The 20,000-nt window shown below is 53.3% G+C and overlaps 2 protein-coding genes across 3 annotated transcripts in view; one reads left to right on the top strand and one right to left on the bottom strand.

Annotated features, from left to right (window-relative positions):
• LOC137358284 (creatine transporter-like) overlaps nucleotides 1-10,851 on the bottom strand; it is a 59,791-nt gene extending 48,940 nt beyond the window's left edge. For both annotated transcript variants that reach the window (XM_068024198.1, XM_068024199.1), the window contains exon 1: nucleotides 9,946-10,851. In XM_068024198.1, the coding sequence (XP_067880299.1) occupies nucleotides 9,946-10,297 (352 nt within the window). In that variant the 5' untranslated portion in view covers nucleotides 10,298-10,851. The remainder of the gene's footprint in view (nucleotides 1-9,945) is intronic.
• A 3,986-nt stretch (nucleotides 10,852-14,837) lies between these two features.
• LOC137358363 (calcium/calmodulin-dependent protein kinase type 1B-like) overlaps nucleotides 14,838-20,000 on the top strand; it is a 60,221-nt gene continuing 55,058 nt past the window's right edge. Inside the window, exon 1 of the mRNA XM_068024305.1 lies at nucleotides 14,838-14,978. Coding sequence (XP_067880406.1) covers nucleotides 14,838-14,978 — 141 coding nt within the window. The remainder of the gene's footprint in view (nucleotides 14,979-20,000) is intronic.

Raw genomic sequence — 20,000 nt, 5'->3', positions numbered from 1 at the left:
CACACACAGATACACACTCACACACAGACACTCACACACAGATACACACACACAGATACACACACACAGATACACACACAGATACACACACACAGATACACACTCACACAGACACTCACACACAGATACACACACACAGATACACACACACAGATACACACACAGATACACACACACAGATACACACTCACACAGACACTCACACACAGATACACACACACAGATACACACACACAGATACACACACACAGATACACTCACACAGACACACAGACACAGATACACACACACAGATACACTCACACAGACACTCACACACAGATACACACAGACACAGATACACACACACAGATACACTCACACAGACACACAGACACAGATACACACACACAGATACACACACACAGATACACACACACAGATACACTCACACAGACACACAGACACAGATACACACACACAGATACACACACACAGATACACACACACAGATACACTCACACAGACACACAGACACAGATACACACACACAGACACACAGACACAGATACACACACACAGATACACACACAGATACACACACACAGACACACACACAGACACACACACACAGATACACACACACAGACACACACTCACAGATACACACACACAGACACACACTCACACACAGATACACTCACACACACACACACAGACACACACACACAGATACACAGACACACACTCACACACACCTACACATACACTCACACACAGATACACAGACACACACACACACACAGACACACAGATACACACACAAACTCATACTCCCTCTACACTGTCCCCATCAAACACTCCCAGGACAGGTACAGTACGGGGGTTAGATACAGAGTAAAGTTCCCTCTACACTGTCCCCATCAAACACTCCCAGGACAGGTACAGTACGGGGGTTAGATACAGAGTAAAACTCCCTCCACACTGTCCCCATCAAACACTCCCAGGACAGGTACAGTACGGGGGTTAGATACAGAGTAAAACTCCCTCGACACTGTCCCCATCAAACACTCCCAGGACAGGTACAGTACGGGGGTTAGATGCAGAGTAAAGCTCCCTCTACACTGTCCCCATCAAACACTCCCAGGACAGGTACAGCACGGGGGTTAGATACAGAGTAAAGCTCCCTCTACACTGTCCCCATCAAACACTCCCAGGACAGGTACAGCACGGGGGTTAGATACAGAGTAAAGCTCCCTCCACACTGTCCCATCAAACACTCCCAGGACAGGTACAGCACGGGGGTTAGATACAGAGTAAAGCTCCCTCTACACTGTCCCCATCAAACACTCCCAGGACAGGTACAGCATGGGGGTTAGATGCAGAGTAAAGCTCCCTCTACACTGTCCCCCATCAAACACTCCCAGGACAGGTACAGCACGGGGGTTAGATACAGAGTAAAGCTCCCTCTGCACTGTCCCCCATCAAACACTCCCAGGACAAGTACAGTACGGGGGTTAGATACAGAGTAAAGTTCCCTCTACACTGTCCCCATCAAACACTCCCCAGGACAGGTACAGCACAGGGTTAGATAGTTTCCTGTACGGGCTGCTTCTGCACACTCTCCACTTCCTCGCCCTCGTCAGCCGGCCGGACACGCCCTGGCGGTCCGCGTTGCCATCTGGCGGCGAGGGGAAACCCCGATGGAGGTCTCTCTACACGGGAGTCTTCCCCCTTTACATCGGGGACCTGGGGTGGAGGGTGCTGCACAGAGCAGTCCCGTGCAATAGGCTTTTAAGCAGGTTCACGGACTCCCAGGCCAGCTGTACTTTCTGCGGCCTGGACGAGTCCGTGTTCCACATTTATATGGAGTGTGCGAGGTTGCAGCCCCTCTTTGAGTATCTGAAGGGGCTGCTCAAATTCTGGCTGCACTTCAGTCCCACGCTCCTGATCTTTGGGCACCCGGTGTGGAGGGGCTTGGGCCGGGAGGAGGATCTCCTCGTCGGTCTGCTCCTGGGCCTGGCCAAGGTGGCAATTCACAGGTCCAGGTTGCAGGCCGTCGGGGGGTCCGTCCTCCCCGATTGCCTGCCCCTCTTCTGCGGGTACGTTCGCGCCCGGGTGTCCCTGGAGAAGGAGCATGCGGTGTCCGCCGGTACGCTTGAGGCCTTCCGCGACCGGTGGGCACCGCAGGGACTGGAGTGCATTGTCAACGCCGAGAATGGCATTTTAATTTGAGTTTTTTTGTTTATTTATCTGGTTTTAATAAAATTATTTTAAAAATATAAGTGTGTATATAAAGGGGGCCTGAGGAATAAAGATCCCTCAAGCAAAAAATAACGGGGTTAGATATAGAGTAAAGCTTCCTCTAATAACAACCTACATTTATATAGCACTTTTAATGTAGTAAAGCATCCCTGCGGTATTTCACAGGAGTGTAAATCAGACAGAATTTAACCCCGAACCACATCAGGAGATATTAGGGACGGGCGACCAAAACCTCGGTCAAAGAGGTCGGTTTTAAGCAGCGTCTTAAAGGAGGAGAGAGAGAGGCGGAGAGGTTTAGGGAGGGAATTCCAGAGCTTAGGGCCCCAGGCAGCTGAAGGCACGGCCGCCAATGGTGGAGCGATGGGAATCGGGGGATGGTCAAGAGGCCGGAATTGGAGGAGCGCAGAGATCTCGGAGGATTGTAGGAGGTTACAGTGATAGGGAGGGTTGTAGGGGGCTGGAGGAGGTTACAGAGATAGGGATGGTTGTAGGGGGCTGGAGGAGGTTACAGAGATAGGGAGGGTTGTAGGGGGCTGGAGGAGGTTACAGAGATAGGGAGGGTTATAGGGGCTGGAGGAGGTTACAGAGATAGGGAGGGTTGTAGGGGCTGGAGGAGGTTACAGAGATAGGGATGGTTGTAGGGGGCTGGAGGAGGTTACAGAGATAGGGATGGTTGTAGGGGGCTGGAGGAGGTTACAGAGATAGGGAGGGTTGTAGGGGGCTGGAGGAGGTTACAGAGATAGGGATGGTTGTAGGAGGCTGGAGGAGGTTACAGAGATAGGGAGGGTTGTAGGGGGCTGGAGGAGGTTACAGAGATAGGGAGGGTTGTAGGGGCTGGAGGAGGTTACAGAGATAGGGAGGGTTATAGGGGCTGGAGGAGGTTACAGAGATAGGGAGGGTTGTAGGGGCTGGCAGAGGTTACAGAGATAGGGAGGGTTATAGGGGCTGGAGGAGGTTACAGAGATAGGGAGGGTTGTAGGGGCTGGAGGAGGTTACAGAGATCGGGTGGGTTGTAGGGGTTGGAGGAGGTTACAGAGATAGGGAGGGTTGTAGGGGCTGGAGGAGGTTACAGAGATAGGGTGGGTTTGTCGAGGCTGGAGGAGGTTACAGAGATGGGGAGGGTTGTAGGGGTTGGAGGAGGTTACAGAGATAGGGAGGGTTGTAGGGACTGGAGGAGGTTACAGTGACAGGGAGGGGTTGTAGGGATTGGAGGAGGTTACAGAGATAGGGAGGGGTTGTAGGGACTGGAGGAGGTTGCAGAGATAGAGAGGGTTGTAGGGGCTGGAGGAGGTTACAGAGATAGGGAGGGTTGTAGGGGCTGGAGGAGGTTACAGAGATAGGGTGAGGTGTAGGGGCTGGAGGAGGTTACAGAGATAGAGAGGGTTGTAGGGGCTGGAGGAGGTTACAGAGATAGGGAGGGTTGCAGGGGCTGGAGGAGGTTACAGAGATAGGGAGGGTTGTAGGGGCTGGCGGAGGTTACAGAGATAGGGAGGGTTATAGGGGCTGGAGGAGTTTACAGTGATAGGGAGGGTTGTAGGGACTGGAGGAGGTTACAGAGATATGGAGGGTTGGAGGGGCTGGAGGAGGTTACAGAGATAGGGTGAATTGTAGGGGCTGGAGGAGGTTACAGAGATAGAGAGGGTTGTAGGGGCTGGAGGAGGTTACAGAGATATGGAGGGTTGTAGGGGCTGGAGGAGGTTACAGAGATAGGGTGGGTTGTAGGGCTGGAGGAGGTTACAGAGATAGGGAGGGTTGTAGGGACTGGAGGAGGTTGCAGAGATAGGGTGAATTGTAGGGGCTGGAGGAGGTTACAGAGATAGAGAGGGTTGTAGGGGCTGGAGGAGGTTACAGAGATATGGAAGGTTGTAGGGGCTGGAGGAGGTTACAGAGATAGAGAGGGTTGTAGGGGCTGGAGGAGGTTACAGAGATAGGGAGGGTTGTCGGGACTGGAGGAGGTTACAGAGATAGGGAGGGTTGTAGGAGCCGGAGGAGGTTACAGAGATAGAGAGGGTTGTAGGGACTGGAGGAGGTTACAGAGATATGGAGGTTGTAGGGGCTGGAGGAGGTTACAGAGATAGGGAGGGTTGTAGGGACTGGAGGAGGTTACAGAGATAGGGTGAATTGTAGGGGCTGGAGGAGGTTACAGAGATAGAGAGGGTTGTAGGGGCTGGAGGAGGTTACAGAGATAGAGAGGGTTGTAGGGGCTGGAGGAGGTTACAGAGATAGGGAGGGTTGTAGGGGCTGGAGGAGGTTACAGAGATAGGGTGAGTTGTAGGGGCTGGAGGAGGTTACAGAGATAGAGAGGGTTGTAGAGGCTGGAGGAGGTTACAGAGATAGGGAGGGCTGTAGGGGCTGGAGGAGGTTACAGAGATAGGGTGAGTTGTAGGGGCTGGAGGAGGTTACAGAGATAGGGAGGGTTGTAGGGACTGGAGGAGGTTACAGAGATAGGGAGGGTTGTAGGGACTGGAGGAGGTTACAGAGATAGGGAGGGTTGTAGGGGCTGGAGGAGGTTACAGAGATAGGGAGGGTTGTAGGGGCTGGAGGAGGTTACAGAGATAGGGAGGGATGTAGGGACTGGAAGAGGTTACAGAGATAGGGAGGGTTGTAGGGGCTGGAGGAGGTTACAGAGATAGGGTGGGTTGTAGGGGTTGGAGGAGGTTACAGAGATGGGGAGGGTTGTAGGGGTTGGAGGAGGTTACAGTGACAGGGAGGGGTTGTAGGGATTGGAGGAGGTTACAGAGATAGGGAGGGGTTGTAGGGACTGGAGGAGGTTGCAGAGATAGAGAGGGTTGTAGGGGCTGGAGGAGGTTACAGAGATAGGGAGGGTTGTAGGGGCTGGAGGATGTTACAGAGATAGGGTGAGGTGTAGGGGCTGGAGGAGGTTACAGAGATAGAGAGGGTTGTAGGGGCTGGAGGAGGTTACAGAGATAGGGAGGGTTGCAGGGGCTGGAGGAGGTTACAGAGATAGGGAGGGTTGTAGGGGCTGGCGGAGGTTACAGAGATAGGGAGGGTTATAGGGGCTGGAGGAGTTTACAGTGATAGGGAGGGTTGTAGGGACTGGAGGAGGTTACAGAGATATGGAGGGTTGGAGGGGCTGGAGGAGGTTACAGAGATAGGGTGAATTGTAGGGGCTGGAGGAGGTTACAGAGATAGAGAGGGTTGTAGGGGCTGGAGGAGGTTACAGAGATATGGAGGGTTGTAGGGGCTGGAGGAGGTTACAGAGATAGGGTGGGTTGTAGGGGCTGGAGGAGGTTACAGAGATAGGGAGGGTTGTGGGACTGGAGGAGGTTGCAGAGATAGGGTGAATTGTAGGGGCTGGAGGAGGTTACAGAGATAGAGAGGGTTGTAGGGGCTGGAGGAGGTTACAGAGATATGGAAGGTTGTAGGGGCTGGAGGAGGTTACAGAGATAGAGAGGGTTGTAGGGGCTGGAGGAGGTTACAGAGATAGGGAGGGTTGTCGTGACTGGAGGAGGTTACAGAGATAGGGAGGGTTGTAGGAGCCGGAGGAGGTTACAGAGATAGAGAGGGTTGTAGGGACTGGAGGAGGTTACAGAGATATGGAGGGTTGTAGGGGCTGGAGGAGGTTACAGAGATAGGGAGGGTTGTAGGGACTGGAGGAGGTTGCAGAGATAGGGTGAATTGTAGGGGCTGGAGGAGGTTACAGAGATAGAGTGGGTTGTAGGGGCTGGAGGAGGTTACAGAGATATGGAGGGTTGTAGGGGCTGGAGGTGGTTACAGAGATAGAGAGGGTTGTAGGGGCTGGAGGAGGTTACAGAGATAGAGAGGGTTGTAGGGGCTGGAGGAGGTTACAGAGATAGGGAGGGTTGTAGGGGCTGGAGGAGGTTACAGAGATAGGGTGAGTTGTAGGGGCTGGAGGAGGTTACAGAGATAGATAGGGTTGTAGAGGCTGGAGGAGGTTACAGAGATAGGGAGGGCTGTAGGGGCTGGAGGAGGTTACAGAGATAGGGTGAGTTGTAGGGGCTGGAGGAGGTTACAGAGATAGGGAGGGTTGTAGGGACTGGAGGAGGTTACAGAGATAGGGAGGGTTGTAGGGACTGGAGGAGGTTACAGAGATAGGGAGGGTTGTAGGGGCTGGAGGAGGTTACAGAGATAGGGTGAGTTGTAGGGGCTGGAGGAGGTTACAGAGATAGGGAGGGTTGTAGGGACTGGAAGAGGTTACAGAGATAGGGAGGGTTGTAGGGACTGGAGGAGGTTACAGAGATAGGGAGGGTTGTCGGAGCTGGAGGAGGTTACAGAGATAGGGAGGGTTGTAGGGGCTGGAGGAGGTTACAGAGATAGGGAGGGTTGTAGGGACTGGAGGAGGTTACAGAGATAGGGAGGGTTGTCGGGGCTGGAGGAGGTTACAGAGATAGGGAGTGGACGAGGGACTATGGAGGAATTTGAACACAAGGGTGTCAGTGTAGGTGAGCGAGGTCAGTGGAGGGGTGCTGGGTTGGAGGGACTGCCGTTGTTCCGCATTCCTGTCCTGGTTCTCACCGATTTAGGTGTGTGTGTGTGTGAGCACAGTGTGCTGGAGTCCCCGTACAAACTGGCGCACGGTTCCTGACCTGGCACATCTGCCTGGCGCACGGTGCTGCTCAGCTTTTGAGGACATAACTGGCACAGTGGCAGTGTTTCATGAGCTGATGGCACCCTGAGGCAAGCAGTTATCTGGGACACTCAATTATCAGCAGGGGCGGATTGGGACAGTCTTTCTGCTCTCCGCCCTCCCCACTTGATTAAGTGGCCGGGGTCTCCACCGACATGGGCCTGAAACGGTTAACTCTGCTTCTCTCTCCACAGACGCTGAGTATTTCCAACACTTTCGTTTTCATTCATCCAGAGTGCACGCAGAATTTACAGCAGAGAAACAGGCCATTCGGCCCGTCCGCTCCGTGCTGGTGTTTCTGCTCCACACGAGCCTCCTCCCACCCCCCACTTCATCTCCCTATCACCATATCCTTCTATTCCTTTCTCCCTCGTGTGTTTATCCAGCTTCCCCTTTAAATACATCGATACTATTCACCTCGACCACTCCCTGTGGGAGCGAGTTCCACATTCTCACCACTCTCTGGGGAAAGGAGTTTCTCCTGAATTCCCCATCGGATTTATTACTGACTGTCTTATATTGACAGCCCCCTAGTTCTGGTCTCCCCCCACAAGTGGAAACATCTTCTCTACGTCTACCCGATCGAAACCCCCTTCGTCATTTTAAAGACCTCAATCAGGTCGGCCCTCAGCCGCCTCTTTTCTAGAGAGGCGAGCTCCAACCTGTTCAGTCTTTCCTGATAGTTATAACCTCTCAGTTCTGGGATCGTCCTGCTCAATCCTTTTTTTCACCCTCTCCAGTCCCTCTATATCCTTTATAATATGGAGACCGGAACTGTGCATGGTATTCCGGGTGGAATACGGAGACTGGAAGTGGAAAGGGGGCATCAGCCAACACCTCGATGTACCACTCGGAGGTTGCAACGACAGGAAAGCAGACGGTGTGAAGCCTGGGACGGTGTCAGAGCGTAGGAATATTGAGGAGTGCTGGAGGGTTTGGGCGAGGGATATCGGAGGGCATAGTTCCCGAGATGGTAGAAACGGAAGGAGGCAAAAAGGAACGGGAGAGAGGGGTTTCGGAGGGTTAGAGAGAGAGGGAAAAACAGCCTGTCATTCCCGGCTTTCTCTCTCCCTCATTTCCTGAAAAGCGATGTTACACTTTGCTATCTTCCCGTTCACTGGGACCGTTCCAGAATCGAGGGCATTTTGGAAGATCACATGTACCATCTCTGCAGCCGGAATCCTGTCGAAAGCAGGAAGCCCCAGCACTGTGAGGTGCCTCAAATCTGTGCTCCAAATATCTTTAATGTTCACCTGAACAGGTAGAATGGACCCCAGTTTATTGTCTCATCTGGAGCACACATTCGATCCGGGTGTATCTGCTCACGGGCGATACTGTCAGAGAATCATTCGTGTACAAAACAAGCCCATTCAGCACATGGGTTGGGACTAGATTATGAGGATGAGTCCTGGAAGAGGTCTCAAAATCATAACCTTCTGAGGGAGCGCCGCACTGTCGGAGGGTCAGTACTGAGGGAGTGCCGCACTGTCGGCGGGTCAGTACTGAGGGAGTGCCGCACTTTTGGAGAGTCAGTACTGAGGGAGCGCCGCACTGTCGGAGGGTCAGTACTGAGGGAGTGCCGCACTGTCGGAGGGTCATTACTGAGGGAGCACTGCGCTGTCGGAGGGTCAGTACTGAGGGAGCGCTGCACTGTCGGCGGGTCAGTACTGAGGGAGTGCCGCACTTTTGGAGAGTCAGTACTGAGGGAGCGCCGCACTGTCGGAGGGTCAGTACTGAGGGAGCGCCGCACTGTCGGAGGGTCATTACTGAGGGAGCACTGCGCTGTCGGAGGGTCAGTACTGAGGGAGTGCCGCACTGTTGGAGGGTCAGTACTGAGGGAGTGCCGCACTGTTGGAGGGTCAGTACTGAGGGAGTGCAGCACTGTCGGAGGGTCAGTACTGAGGGAGCTCTGCACTGTCGGAGGGTCAGTACTGAGGGAGTGCAGCACTGTCGGAGGGTCAGTATTGAGGGAGCTCTGCACTGTCGGACGGTCAGTACTGAGGGAGTGCAGCACTGTCGGAGGGTCAGTACTGAGGGAGCTCTGCACTGTCGGAGGGTCAGTACTGAGGGAGCTCTGCACTGTCGGAGGGTCAGTACTGAGGGAGCTCTGCACTGTCGGAGGATCAGTACTGAGGGAGCTCTGCACTGTCGGAGGGTCAGTACTGAGGGAGCTCTGCACTGTTGGAGGGTTAGTACTGAGGGCGTGCAGCACTGTCGGAGGGTCAGTACTGAGGGAGTGCCGCACTGTCGGAGGGTCAGTACTGAGGGAGCTCTGCACTGTCGGAGGGTCAGTACTGAGGGAGCTCTGCACTGTTGGAGGGTTAGTACTGAGGGCGTGCAGCACTGTCGGAGGGTCAGTACTGAGGGAGTGCCTCACTGTCGGAGGTCCTGTCTGTCAGGATGAGGCACTATACCGGAGCCCCTTTCGGGAGGGCTGTTAATAATCTCATGGTCACTATCGGAAGAACAGTGGGTGAGTAGCTGGGGGGCGCGGGGGGGGTGGGGGGGGGTTGGTGTGGGGTGTGAGGGGTGCGGGGGTGAGGGGTGAGGGGGGAGAGTTCTCCCCTGTGTCCTGGGGCTGATGTCTATCCCTCAACCCACATCAATTAAAAGACACCCGATGATCTGGGTCATTCCTCACACATTGCTCTTTTTGGGATCTTGCTGTGCACAGTCTGGCTGCCTCCAGAGAACTCCAGTGGCTGGGCATCTCTTTTGGATTTTGCAAATGAGAGGGGAGGGCGATGGACAGGTTGACGGGGGTGTGGGAATTGGGAAGGGGTCGGGAGGTCGGGGAATTGGGAAGGGGTCGGGAGGTCGGGGGAATTGGGAAGGGGTCGGGAGGTCGGGGGAATTGGGGAGGGGTCGGGAGGTCGGGGGCATTGGGAAGGGGTCGGGAGGTCGGGGGAATTGGGAAGGGGTCGGGAGGTCGGGGGAATTGGGGAGGGGTCGGGAGGTCGGGAGGTCGGGGGTATTGGGAAGGGGTCGGGAGGTCGGGGGAATTGGGAAGGGGTCGGGAGGTCGGGGGAATTGGGGAGGGATCAGGAGGTCGGGGGTGAGTGGCGGGTGCTGGTTGTGTCGTGTAGTCCTACCTCCGCCGTTCTTGTAGCACAGGTAAGGAAAACGCCAGACGTTGCCCAGTCCCACAGCAAAGCCCACGCAGGACATGATAAAATCCATCTGGTTGCTCCATGTTGCTCTTTGGGGTTGTTTCTGAGCCCGCGAAGGGGACACCCTGCCCGGGCTGGCAGCCCTCTGTGAATCTTCGACTCTCGGAGGCGAGGTGAGGCACTTGCTGCTGCTGACGGAGGAGACCCTCCCATTCTGCCGCCAAAGCTCCATAGCCTCGTGTCCCCTCTCCTTGCAAACGTCCCCGCCGACGGCCGGGGTCCGCACGCCTCGGCTTTCCTTCCCCTTACTTGCTGGATGGTTAAAGTCTGTCATTGCGCCTCTCAACAAGCGGGGACGAGGGGGAAGGCTGAAGGAAACACGATTCAAAGTTTCTTCCTTTGAAAAAGTTCTAGGACTCAGAAACAATCCACAAAGCACTTGAAACTCAGTCTGAAGTAGTGCATTAGAGACTGTTGGACAGGCCAGTCAAAGGAGTAGCTGCTTTCCACTACCCCACACGGAAACTGCCTTTCAATTCAGTCCATGAGGAGATTTCCACTTCTCCACAAAGGTACAGAGAGATAGTTGTCCCCGTTCCGGCAGCTGACACAATTGCTGACTTGCTTTCACAGTGCTCTCCCGTTCCACTGCTGCAGGATTTTATACTCCTCGACTGTATTGGCAATGCTGACTTGCTGCGTCGTTCCCTATCCCCGCCTTTCTAATCTTGGTGACTGGTGAGTTAGCAGCAGGCATCAAAGCTATTTTCAGCTCCTTCACATTTCAGACTGTGCTTCCCTCTCACATTCAAACCCACAGCAGCTACAGACAAACCGATGTTCGAAACACCAGCTTCAGTTAAGCTCCTGCTCTTCAATTCCCTGCTCGGCCTGCGAAAATGACTGGTTAATGATTACATACCAACCAACTGCAAATACTGGCACACGTGTTGAACTGCACACCCACACAGTCGCACAGTTACACACTCTCACAGTCACACACTCACACACACAGTTACACACTCACACACACAGTTACACACTCTCACAGTCACACACTCACACACACAGTCACACACTCACACACACAGTTACACACTCTCACAGTCACACACCCACACACACAGTTACACACTCTCACAGTCACAAACTCACACACACAGTTACACACTCTCACAGTCACACACTCACACACACAGTCACACACTCTCACAGTCACACACACAGTTACACACTCTCACAGTCACACACTCACACACACAGTTACACACTCTCACAGTCACACATTCACACACACAGTTACACACTCTCACAGTCACACACTCACACACACAGTTACACACTCTCACAGTCACACACTCACACACACAGTTACACACTCTCACAGTCACACACTCACACACACAGTTACACACTCTCACAGTCACACACTCACACACACAGTCACACACTCTCACAGTCACACACTCACACACACAGTTACACACTCTCACAGTCACACACTCACACACACAGTTACACACTCTCACAGTCACACATTCACACACACAGTTACACACTCTCACAGTCACACACTCACACACACAGTTACACACTCTCACAGTCACAAACTCACACACACAGTTACACACTCTCACAGTCACACACACAGTTACACACTCTCACAGTCACACACTCACACACACAGTTACACACTCTCACAGTCACACACTCACACACACAGTTACACACTCTCACAGACACACACTCACACACACAGTTACACACTCTCACAGTCACACACTCACACACACAGTTACACACTCTCACAGTCACACACTCACACACACAGTCACACACTCTCACAGTCACACACTCACACACACAGTCACACACTCTCACAGTCACACACTCACACACACAGTCACACACTCTCACAGTCACACACTCACACACACAGTCACACACTCTCACAGTCACACACTCACACACACAGTTACACACTCACACACACAGTTACACACTCTCACAGTCACACACTCACACACACAGTTACACACTCTCACAGACACACACTCACACACACAGTTACACACCCTCACAGTCACACACTCACACACACAGTCACACACTCTCACAGTCACACACTCACACACACAGTCACACACTCTCACAGTCACACACTCACACACACAGTCACACACTCTCACAGTCACACACTCACACACACAGTTACACACTCTCACAGTCACACACTCACACACACAGTTACACACTCTCACAGTCACACACTCACACACACAGTCACACACTCTCACAGTCACACACTCACACACACAGTTACACACTCTCACAGACACACACTCACACACACAGTCACACACACACAGTTACACACTCTCACAGTCACACACTCACACACACAGTTACACACTCACACAGTCACACACTCACACACAGTCACACACTCTCACAGTCACACACTCACACACACAGTCACACACTCTCGCAGTCACACACTCACACACACAGTTACACACTCTCACAGTCACACACTCACACACACAGTTACACACTCTCACAGTCACACACTCACACACACAGTCACACACTCTCACAGTCACACACTCACACACACAGTCACACACTCTCACAGTCACACACTCACACACACAGTTACACACTCTCACAGTCACACACTCACACACACAGTTACACACTCACACATACACACACACACAAAGACACACACATACTCACACACAGGCACACACATATTCTCACAAACACACACACGCAGACGCACACATACACAAATACACACAAACACACAGACACTCACAAGCACACACACCTACTCACAGACACACACACACAGTCACACACACACATACTCTCACAAACACACACATACACACACACACTCACACACACATATTCTCATAAACACAGACAGACAGACACACAGACACAAACACAGACACAATTACACAGACACTCACAAGCACACACACAAACACAAAACGAGGTCAGTCAGTGTTTTACCGAAAAAGAGTTTGGACTTCTCAAGCACCCTTCACCACTTCAGGGCATCCCAAAGCACCTCAAGGACAATGAAGGTCCCTTTTTTTTTGAGGTGTGGGATCTTTTACACCCCCCCCCCCCCACCAAGAGGGCAGACGGGAGCCTCGGGTTCAAAGTCTCATCCTTATGATAGATCAACCCAATCTTCTCTTCTCCTCATATCCCTGACTCCATCGGAACTCGGGGGGCCATCAATATAATACAGTCAGTAATAAATCCAATGGGGAATTCAGGAGAAACTCCTTTCCCCAGAGAGTGGTGAGAATGTGGGACTCGCTCCCACAGGGAGTGGTCGAGGTGAATAGTATCGATGTATTTAAAGGGGGAAGCTGGATAAACACACGAGGGAGAAAGGAATAGAAGGATATGGTGATAGGGGGGAGATGAAGTAGGGGGTGGGAGGAGGCTCGTGTGGAGCAGAAACACCAGCACGGAGCGGAGGGGCCGAATGGCCTGTTTCTGGGGCTGTAAAGCTGGAGGCCATTCTAAAGGTAAGTGAGGTGTTTGTGTGCTTTGAATTTCCTGGGAGAAAGCGTCACACGTTCAGTTTTGACTGAATGGGTGGCTCGAGAGAGAGAGAGAGTTGGTGGACGGGTGCAGAGGAGTGGAGGGGGGCAAAACTGGGGGGGGGGGTGCGGGGTAGGGGCTGACAGGGGTGGGGTCGGGGGGGAGCGGTGCACGGAGACGTTTGATTGAAGGGTGTAGAACAGGGTGTGAGGGTGCAGCCAATTGTCTGCCAGTCGAGGGCTGGGTGAACCTCACGAGTGGGTTGAGTAACAAAGGCGCAGGTCCACTGTTTGCTGTTATTGTGAAACCTGGGTGGTTACCTCGGGGGTTTCACCGAGGACGCATGTGCCGGTTTATGCTAATTTGCTTTCCTTCTTATTAAAGACTGAGGATTAAAGAGCCCAGGTTTACACAGATCCCAGACCGAACTGCGCCCAGTGACAATACAAAGACATTTTTCCAGTATTTCCACATTCCCCAGCTCCGGATGTCGCAGAGTGCCCCATACCCAAAGGAGGAGTTTCTCTGAAGTGAGGTCACTGTTGTAACGTCGGAAAACCCGGCAGCCAACCTGCGCACAGCATGATCCCACAGACAGCAATGTCAGAAATGACCCAGATCGGCAGTTTCTTCTGCGTGATCTTTGTTGAGGAAAAATATTGGCCCCAGGGAGAACTCCCGCTGCCAAAACAACCCCCCCCCCCCACTTCTTCCAATTCTAGCCCTGGGAGAGGGGCAGACGGGGGCCTCGGGTCCAACGTCTCATCCTGAAAGATGGCCCCTCCGACAGTGTGGCGCTCCCTCAGTACTGACCCTCCGACAGTGCTGCGCTCCCTCGGTACTAACCCTCTGACAGTGCGGTGCTCCCTCAGTACTGACCCTCCGACAGTGTGGCACTCCCTCAGTACTGACCCTCCGACAGTGCAGCACTCCCTCAGTACTGACTCTCTGACAGTGCGGTGCTGTTTATTAAATGAGGTGCTCGTCGGTGAGTCCTAATGGTCTTGTGTACACCTTTGTGCCCGTGTCTGGAATACTTCCCTTCTATCATCCTCACACCTCGCCCACCTCACCCTTTCATGCCCAACTCCCTGGGGGAAAAATTCATCACACTGAGAGATCCTGAGGCACACAGCCCGGGTACACTCCAGGCTTAATTCCCCGCGCCTATGCGGTACTGGATTGGCTATGTTGTTGTGGGGAAATTGCGGACACCCCAGGTCCCCTAACAACCCCACTCCCGGTCAGCTTACCTCAGCCGGGGCTGGGGCTTCCCACTCCTGGGTTAGGGAGGGGGAAGGAGGATGAATAAATGGCACCAGGGCCCCAGTCGTGATTTCTGTCCAGCCGACCACTCGGGTGCTTGTGTGACTGTGATGGCCCCCGCAGTGCAACAGCCGGCTGACAATTGCTACCTGGGCCCGCGCTCGGGAGGGGTGCTTGGGGTAGCGTTCACCTAATCCGGCCCCCAGCCTTGTGAGAGTCTGCGCCCTCTGAAGATCAGGAAGAGGGGAAGAGGAAGGGGAAGAGGGGAGGAGGAGGAGGAGGAGAGGGGAAAGGCAGGACAGATCCCCTCTCCCCCCCTCCAACACCACCCCCGCAGCTCTGCTGTCTGGGCCGCATAGCCTGGTTAAGACATCAGTCAATCTGCTGTAATTAAATCCCCTGGAGAGCTGCCCCCCTCGGTCGAATGACGGCCCCAGTATGTGCCTCTTTGCAACCATCTGCTGCTACGTGAAGTCTTAAATTAGAGGTCACGAGTGAGCCCACGGGCTAAAGATAGCGTCAAGAGGGGGCAGGTAGGGTTACCGACAGCTGGTGGCCTGGTCAGAATGGCTAGGCTTTTAGTGCAGGAGCAGGAAGGCTGAGGCTTCTCTACCTCTCTCCCGCTCCCTCTCTCCCGCTCCCTCTCTCTCGCTCGCTCTCTGCTCAAGTATCCTCTCATCTGCTCAACGTCGTTCCCTGGGCTCAATTCCCTCTCCACACCGCCTGCCCGGGACCCCAAGTCCACCGTGTATCTGTGACCCCCTACCCTAAGTAAGAACCCTGGCAGCTGCACGGATCAACTGCAGCTCCCTGCCTCCAATAACAACAGCAAGGGGGCTGGAGACAGTCCATGTAGCTTCTGTCCCCCCCAAACCCACCACAATTCCACAAGTCCATTGACTGGGTCCAGCCAGAACCGCACAGCAGAGGAGAGTGGGGGGGGGGGGGGGGGGGTGTGTGTGTGCAGGGAGGAGGGCATTCGGCCCTCAGTGCTTGTGCTAGCTTTTTGAAAGAACAACACAGTTTAGTCCCAGGCTGGGCACCAGTAGGTGTCCAAAGTTGTCCCTTAATGAAAAACTCTCGCCTGAATTGTCTCTCACTGTCATTCCGAACGAGCCTCAAAGTTCAAAGAGGCACCATTGAAACCTGCACCAAATCGTTGAGTTTGGCCAAGCTTTTGGCTCCCGGGGGAAGCGGCAGAATTCCTTCACCTCCTGAGGGAAACGTGGTTTGAGAAAGGAAGCAGACAGTGTCACACAACGGCAGCAGAGTGCAATTACAGCCCTCATTCATAAAATCACAATACTCCCGACAATGAGGAAAATGTGTCAGTCACCAGGTTCCGCTCTCACATCTGACCCACAGGCCCGGGGGTCCAGCCCCACCCCCCAACTCCGGAGATTGGAGCCCCACCATCCAGGTCTGACACTCCCCCCACCCCAGGGTACCAGTAACTCAGGGAGAGCCGCACTGTCGGAGGGTCAGTACTGAGGGAGTGCCGCACTGTCAGAGGGTCAGTACTGAGGGAGTGCTGCACTGTCGGAGGGTCAGTACTGAGGGAGCGCCGCATTGTCGGAGGGTCAGTACTGAGGGAGTGCTGCACTGTCGGAGGGTCAGTACTGAGGGAGCGCCGCATTGTCGGAGGGTCAGTACTGAGGGAGTGCTGCACTGTCGGAGGGTCAGTACTGAGGGAGCGCCGCATTGTCGGAGGGTCAGTACTGAGGGAGTGCTGCACAGTCGGAGGGTCAGTACTGAGGGAGTGCCGCACTGTCGGAGGGTCAGTACTGAGGGAGCGCCGCATTGTCGGAGGGTCAGTCCTGAGGGAGTGCCGCACTGTCGGAGGGTCAGTACTGAGGGAGTGCTGCACTGTCGGAGGGTCAGTACTGAGGGAGTGCTGCACTGTCGGAGGGTCTGTACTGAGGGAGCGCCGCTCTGTCGGAGGGTCAGTACTGAGGGAGCGCCGCACTGTCGGAGGGTCAGTACTGAGGGAGTGCTGCACTGTCGGAGGGTCTGTACTGAGGGAGCGCCGCTCTGTCGGAGGGTCAGTACTGAGGGAGCGCCGCAATGTCGGAGAGTCAGTACTGAGACACTGCCGCACTGTCGGAGGGTCAGTACTGAGGGAGTGCCGCACTGTCGGAGGGTCAGTACTGAGGGAGTGCCGCACTGTCGGAGGGTCAGTACTGAGGGAGTGCCGCACTGTCGGAGGGTCAGTACTGAGGGAGCGCCGCAATGTCGGAGAGTCAGTACTGAGACACTGCCGCACTGTCGGAGGGTCAGTACTGAGGGAGCGCCGCACTGTCGGAGAGTCAGTACTGAGACACTGCCGCACTGTCGGAGGGTCAGTACTGAGGGAGCGCCGCACTGTCGGAGAGTCAGTACTGAGACACTGCCGCACTGTCGGAGGGTCAGTACTGAGGGAGCGCCGCACTGTCGGAGAGTCAGTACTGAGACACTGCCGCACTGTCGGAGGGTCAGTACTGAGGGAGCGCCGCACTGTCGGAGGGTCAGTACTGAGGGAGCGCCGCACTGTCGGAGGGTCAGTACTGAGGGAGTGCCGCACTGTCGGAGGGTCAGTACTGAGGGAGCGCCGCACTGTCGGAGAGTCAGTACTGAGACACTGCCGCACTGTCGGAGGGTCAGTCCTGAGGGAGCGCCGCAATGTCGGAGAGTCAGTACTGAGACACTGCCGCACTGTCGGAGGGTCAGTACTGAGGGAGTGCCGCACTGTCGGAGGGTCAGTACTGAGGGAGTGCCGCACTGTCGGAGGGTCAGTACTGAGGGAGCGCCGCACTGTCGGAGGGTCAGTACTGAGGGAGTGCCGCACTGTCGGAGGGTCAGTACTGAGGGAGTGCCGCACTGTCGGAGGGTCAGTACTGAGGGAGCGCCGCACTGTCGGAGGGTCAGTACTAAGGGAGCGCCGCACTGTCGGAGGGTCAGTACTGAGGGAGTGCCGCACTGTCGGAGTGTCAGGACTGAGGGTGTGCCGCACTGTCGGAGGGTCAGTACTGAGGGAGTGCCGGGTCTGTCTATAGGGCTCGAATCCATGAACTCCTGACTGAGGAGGTGAATGTGAGGGAAATGTGCTGACCCCCAACCATACTCGCTTCTCCACCATGTGACAGGTACACATGGTCAGACAGGAGGAAGAGGAGGAGGCCATTCAGCCCCTTCACCCTGTTCCGCCATTCAGTCAGACCTTGGCTGATCTGTATTTTAACTCCATTTCCCTGCCTTGGATTCCCTAACCCTTAATCCCCTCACCCAACTAAAATCTATCAATCTCGGGTTTGAAATTCCCAATTGACCCCCGGCCTCGACAGCTTTCTGGGGGGGAGAGAGTTCCAGATTTCCACTCCCCCTTTGTGTGAAGAAGTGATTCCTCACATCACCCCTGAACGGCCTGGCTCGGATTTTAAGGTTCTGCCTCCTTGTTCTGGACTCTTCCCCCACCAGAGGAAATAGTTTCTCTCTATCGACCCGATCGAATCCTTTAATCATCTTAAACCCCTCGATTAGATCACCCCCTTAATCTTCTACACTCGAGGGGATACAAACCCAGTCTGTGTAACCCGTCTTCATCATTTAACCCTTTTAACTCCGGGATCATTCTGGTAAAACTGTGTTGAACCTCCTCCAATGCCGATATATCCTCCCTGAGGTGTGGGGCCCCGAACCGAAAGCACTTACTCCAGATGGGGACTGACGAGGGCTTTGTACAACAGTGACATCACATCAACGTTCTTCTGTGGGAGTGAGTGAGTGTGTGTGCAGGTGTCAGTGTGTGTCTGTCTGTGTGAGTTCAGCATGTGTGTGAATGACAGTATGTGGCTGTGTTAATGTGTATGTGTGAGTCAGTGTGTGTGTCAGAGTGTGTGCGCGTGTATATGTATTTGTGTGCATGCGTGCATGTGTGTGAGTGTCAGTCTGTGTGTGTATTTGTGTGTGTGTGCGTGGGGGTGTCTTTGTATGAGCGTGTATGTGTGTGTGTATTTGTGTGTGTGGATGTGTCAGTGTGTGTATTTGTGTGTGTGTTTGTTTGAGCATGTAAGTGTGCGTGTGTAGGTATTTGTGTGTGTGTGTTTGTATGAGCGTGTATGTGTGTATTTGTGTGTGTTTGTATGTGTGTGTGTGTTGTACGAGTGTGTATTTTTGTGTGTTTGAATGAGTATGTATGTGTGTGTGTGTGTATTTGTGTGAACATGTATGTGTGTGTGTATTTGATTGTGTGTTTGTATGAGCGTGTATGTGTGTACATGTGTATTTGTGTGTGTTTGTATGAGCGTGTATGTTTGTCTGTGTGTGTGTATTTGTGTGTTTATATGTGTGTGTGTGTATTTGTATGAGCGTGTATGTGTGTACATGTGTATTTGTGTGTGTTTGTCTGTGTGTGTGTATTTGTGTGTGTTTGTATGTGTGTGTATTTGTGCGTTTGTATGAGCGTGTATGTGTGTGTGTATTTGTGTGTGTTTGTATGAGCATGTGTGTATTTGTGTGTGTTTGTCTGTGTGTGTGTATTTGTGAGTGTGTTTGTATGAGCGTGTACGTATTTGTGTGTGTGTGTGTATTTGTATGAGCGTGTATGTGTGTGCATGTGTATTTGTATGTGTGTGTTTGTATGTGTGTGTGTGTATTTGTGTGTGTGTGTATTTGTGTGAGTGTGTATATATTTGGATGTGTGTGTGTATTTGTGTGTGTTTGTATGAGTGCGTATGTGTGTGTGTATTTGTGTGTGTTTGTCTGTGTGTGTGTATTTGTGTGTGTGTTTGTATGAGCGTGTACGTATTTGTGTGTGTGTATTTGTGTGTTTGTATGTGTGTGTGTGTATTTGTATGAGCGTGTACGTGTGTGCATGTGTATTTGTGTGTGTGTATTTGTGTGTGTTTGTATGAGTGCGTATGTTTGTGTGTGTTTGTGTGAGTGTGTATGTGTGTATTTGTTTGTGTTTGTATGTGTGTGTATGTATGTGTGTGTGTTTGTATGAGCGTGTATATGTGAGTGTGTGTGTTTGTGTGTGTTTGTATGAGCGTGTATGTATTTGTGTGTGTGTGTGTATTTGTGTGTGTTTGTATGTGTGTGTGTGTATTTGTGTGTGTTTGTGTGAGTATGTATATATTTGTGTGTGTATTTGTGTGTGTTTGTGTGAGTATGTATATATTTGTGTGTGTATTTGTGTGTATTTGTATGAGCGTGTATGTATTTGT

This window comes from Heterodontus francisci, chromosome 49, assembly GCF_036365525.1.
Source record: "Heterodontus francisci isolate sHetFra1 chromosome 49, sHetFra1.hap1, whole genome shotgun sequence".
Taxonomy (NCBI): domain Eukaryota; kingdom Metazoa; phylum Chordata; class Chondrichthyes; order Heterodontiformes; family Heterodontidae; genus Heterodontus; species Heterodontus francisci.
The sequence above is the reverse complement of the archived record's forward strand: the minus strand, read 5'-3'. Positions and strand labels throughout refer to the sequence as shown.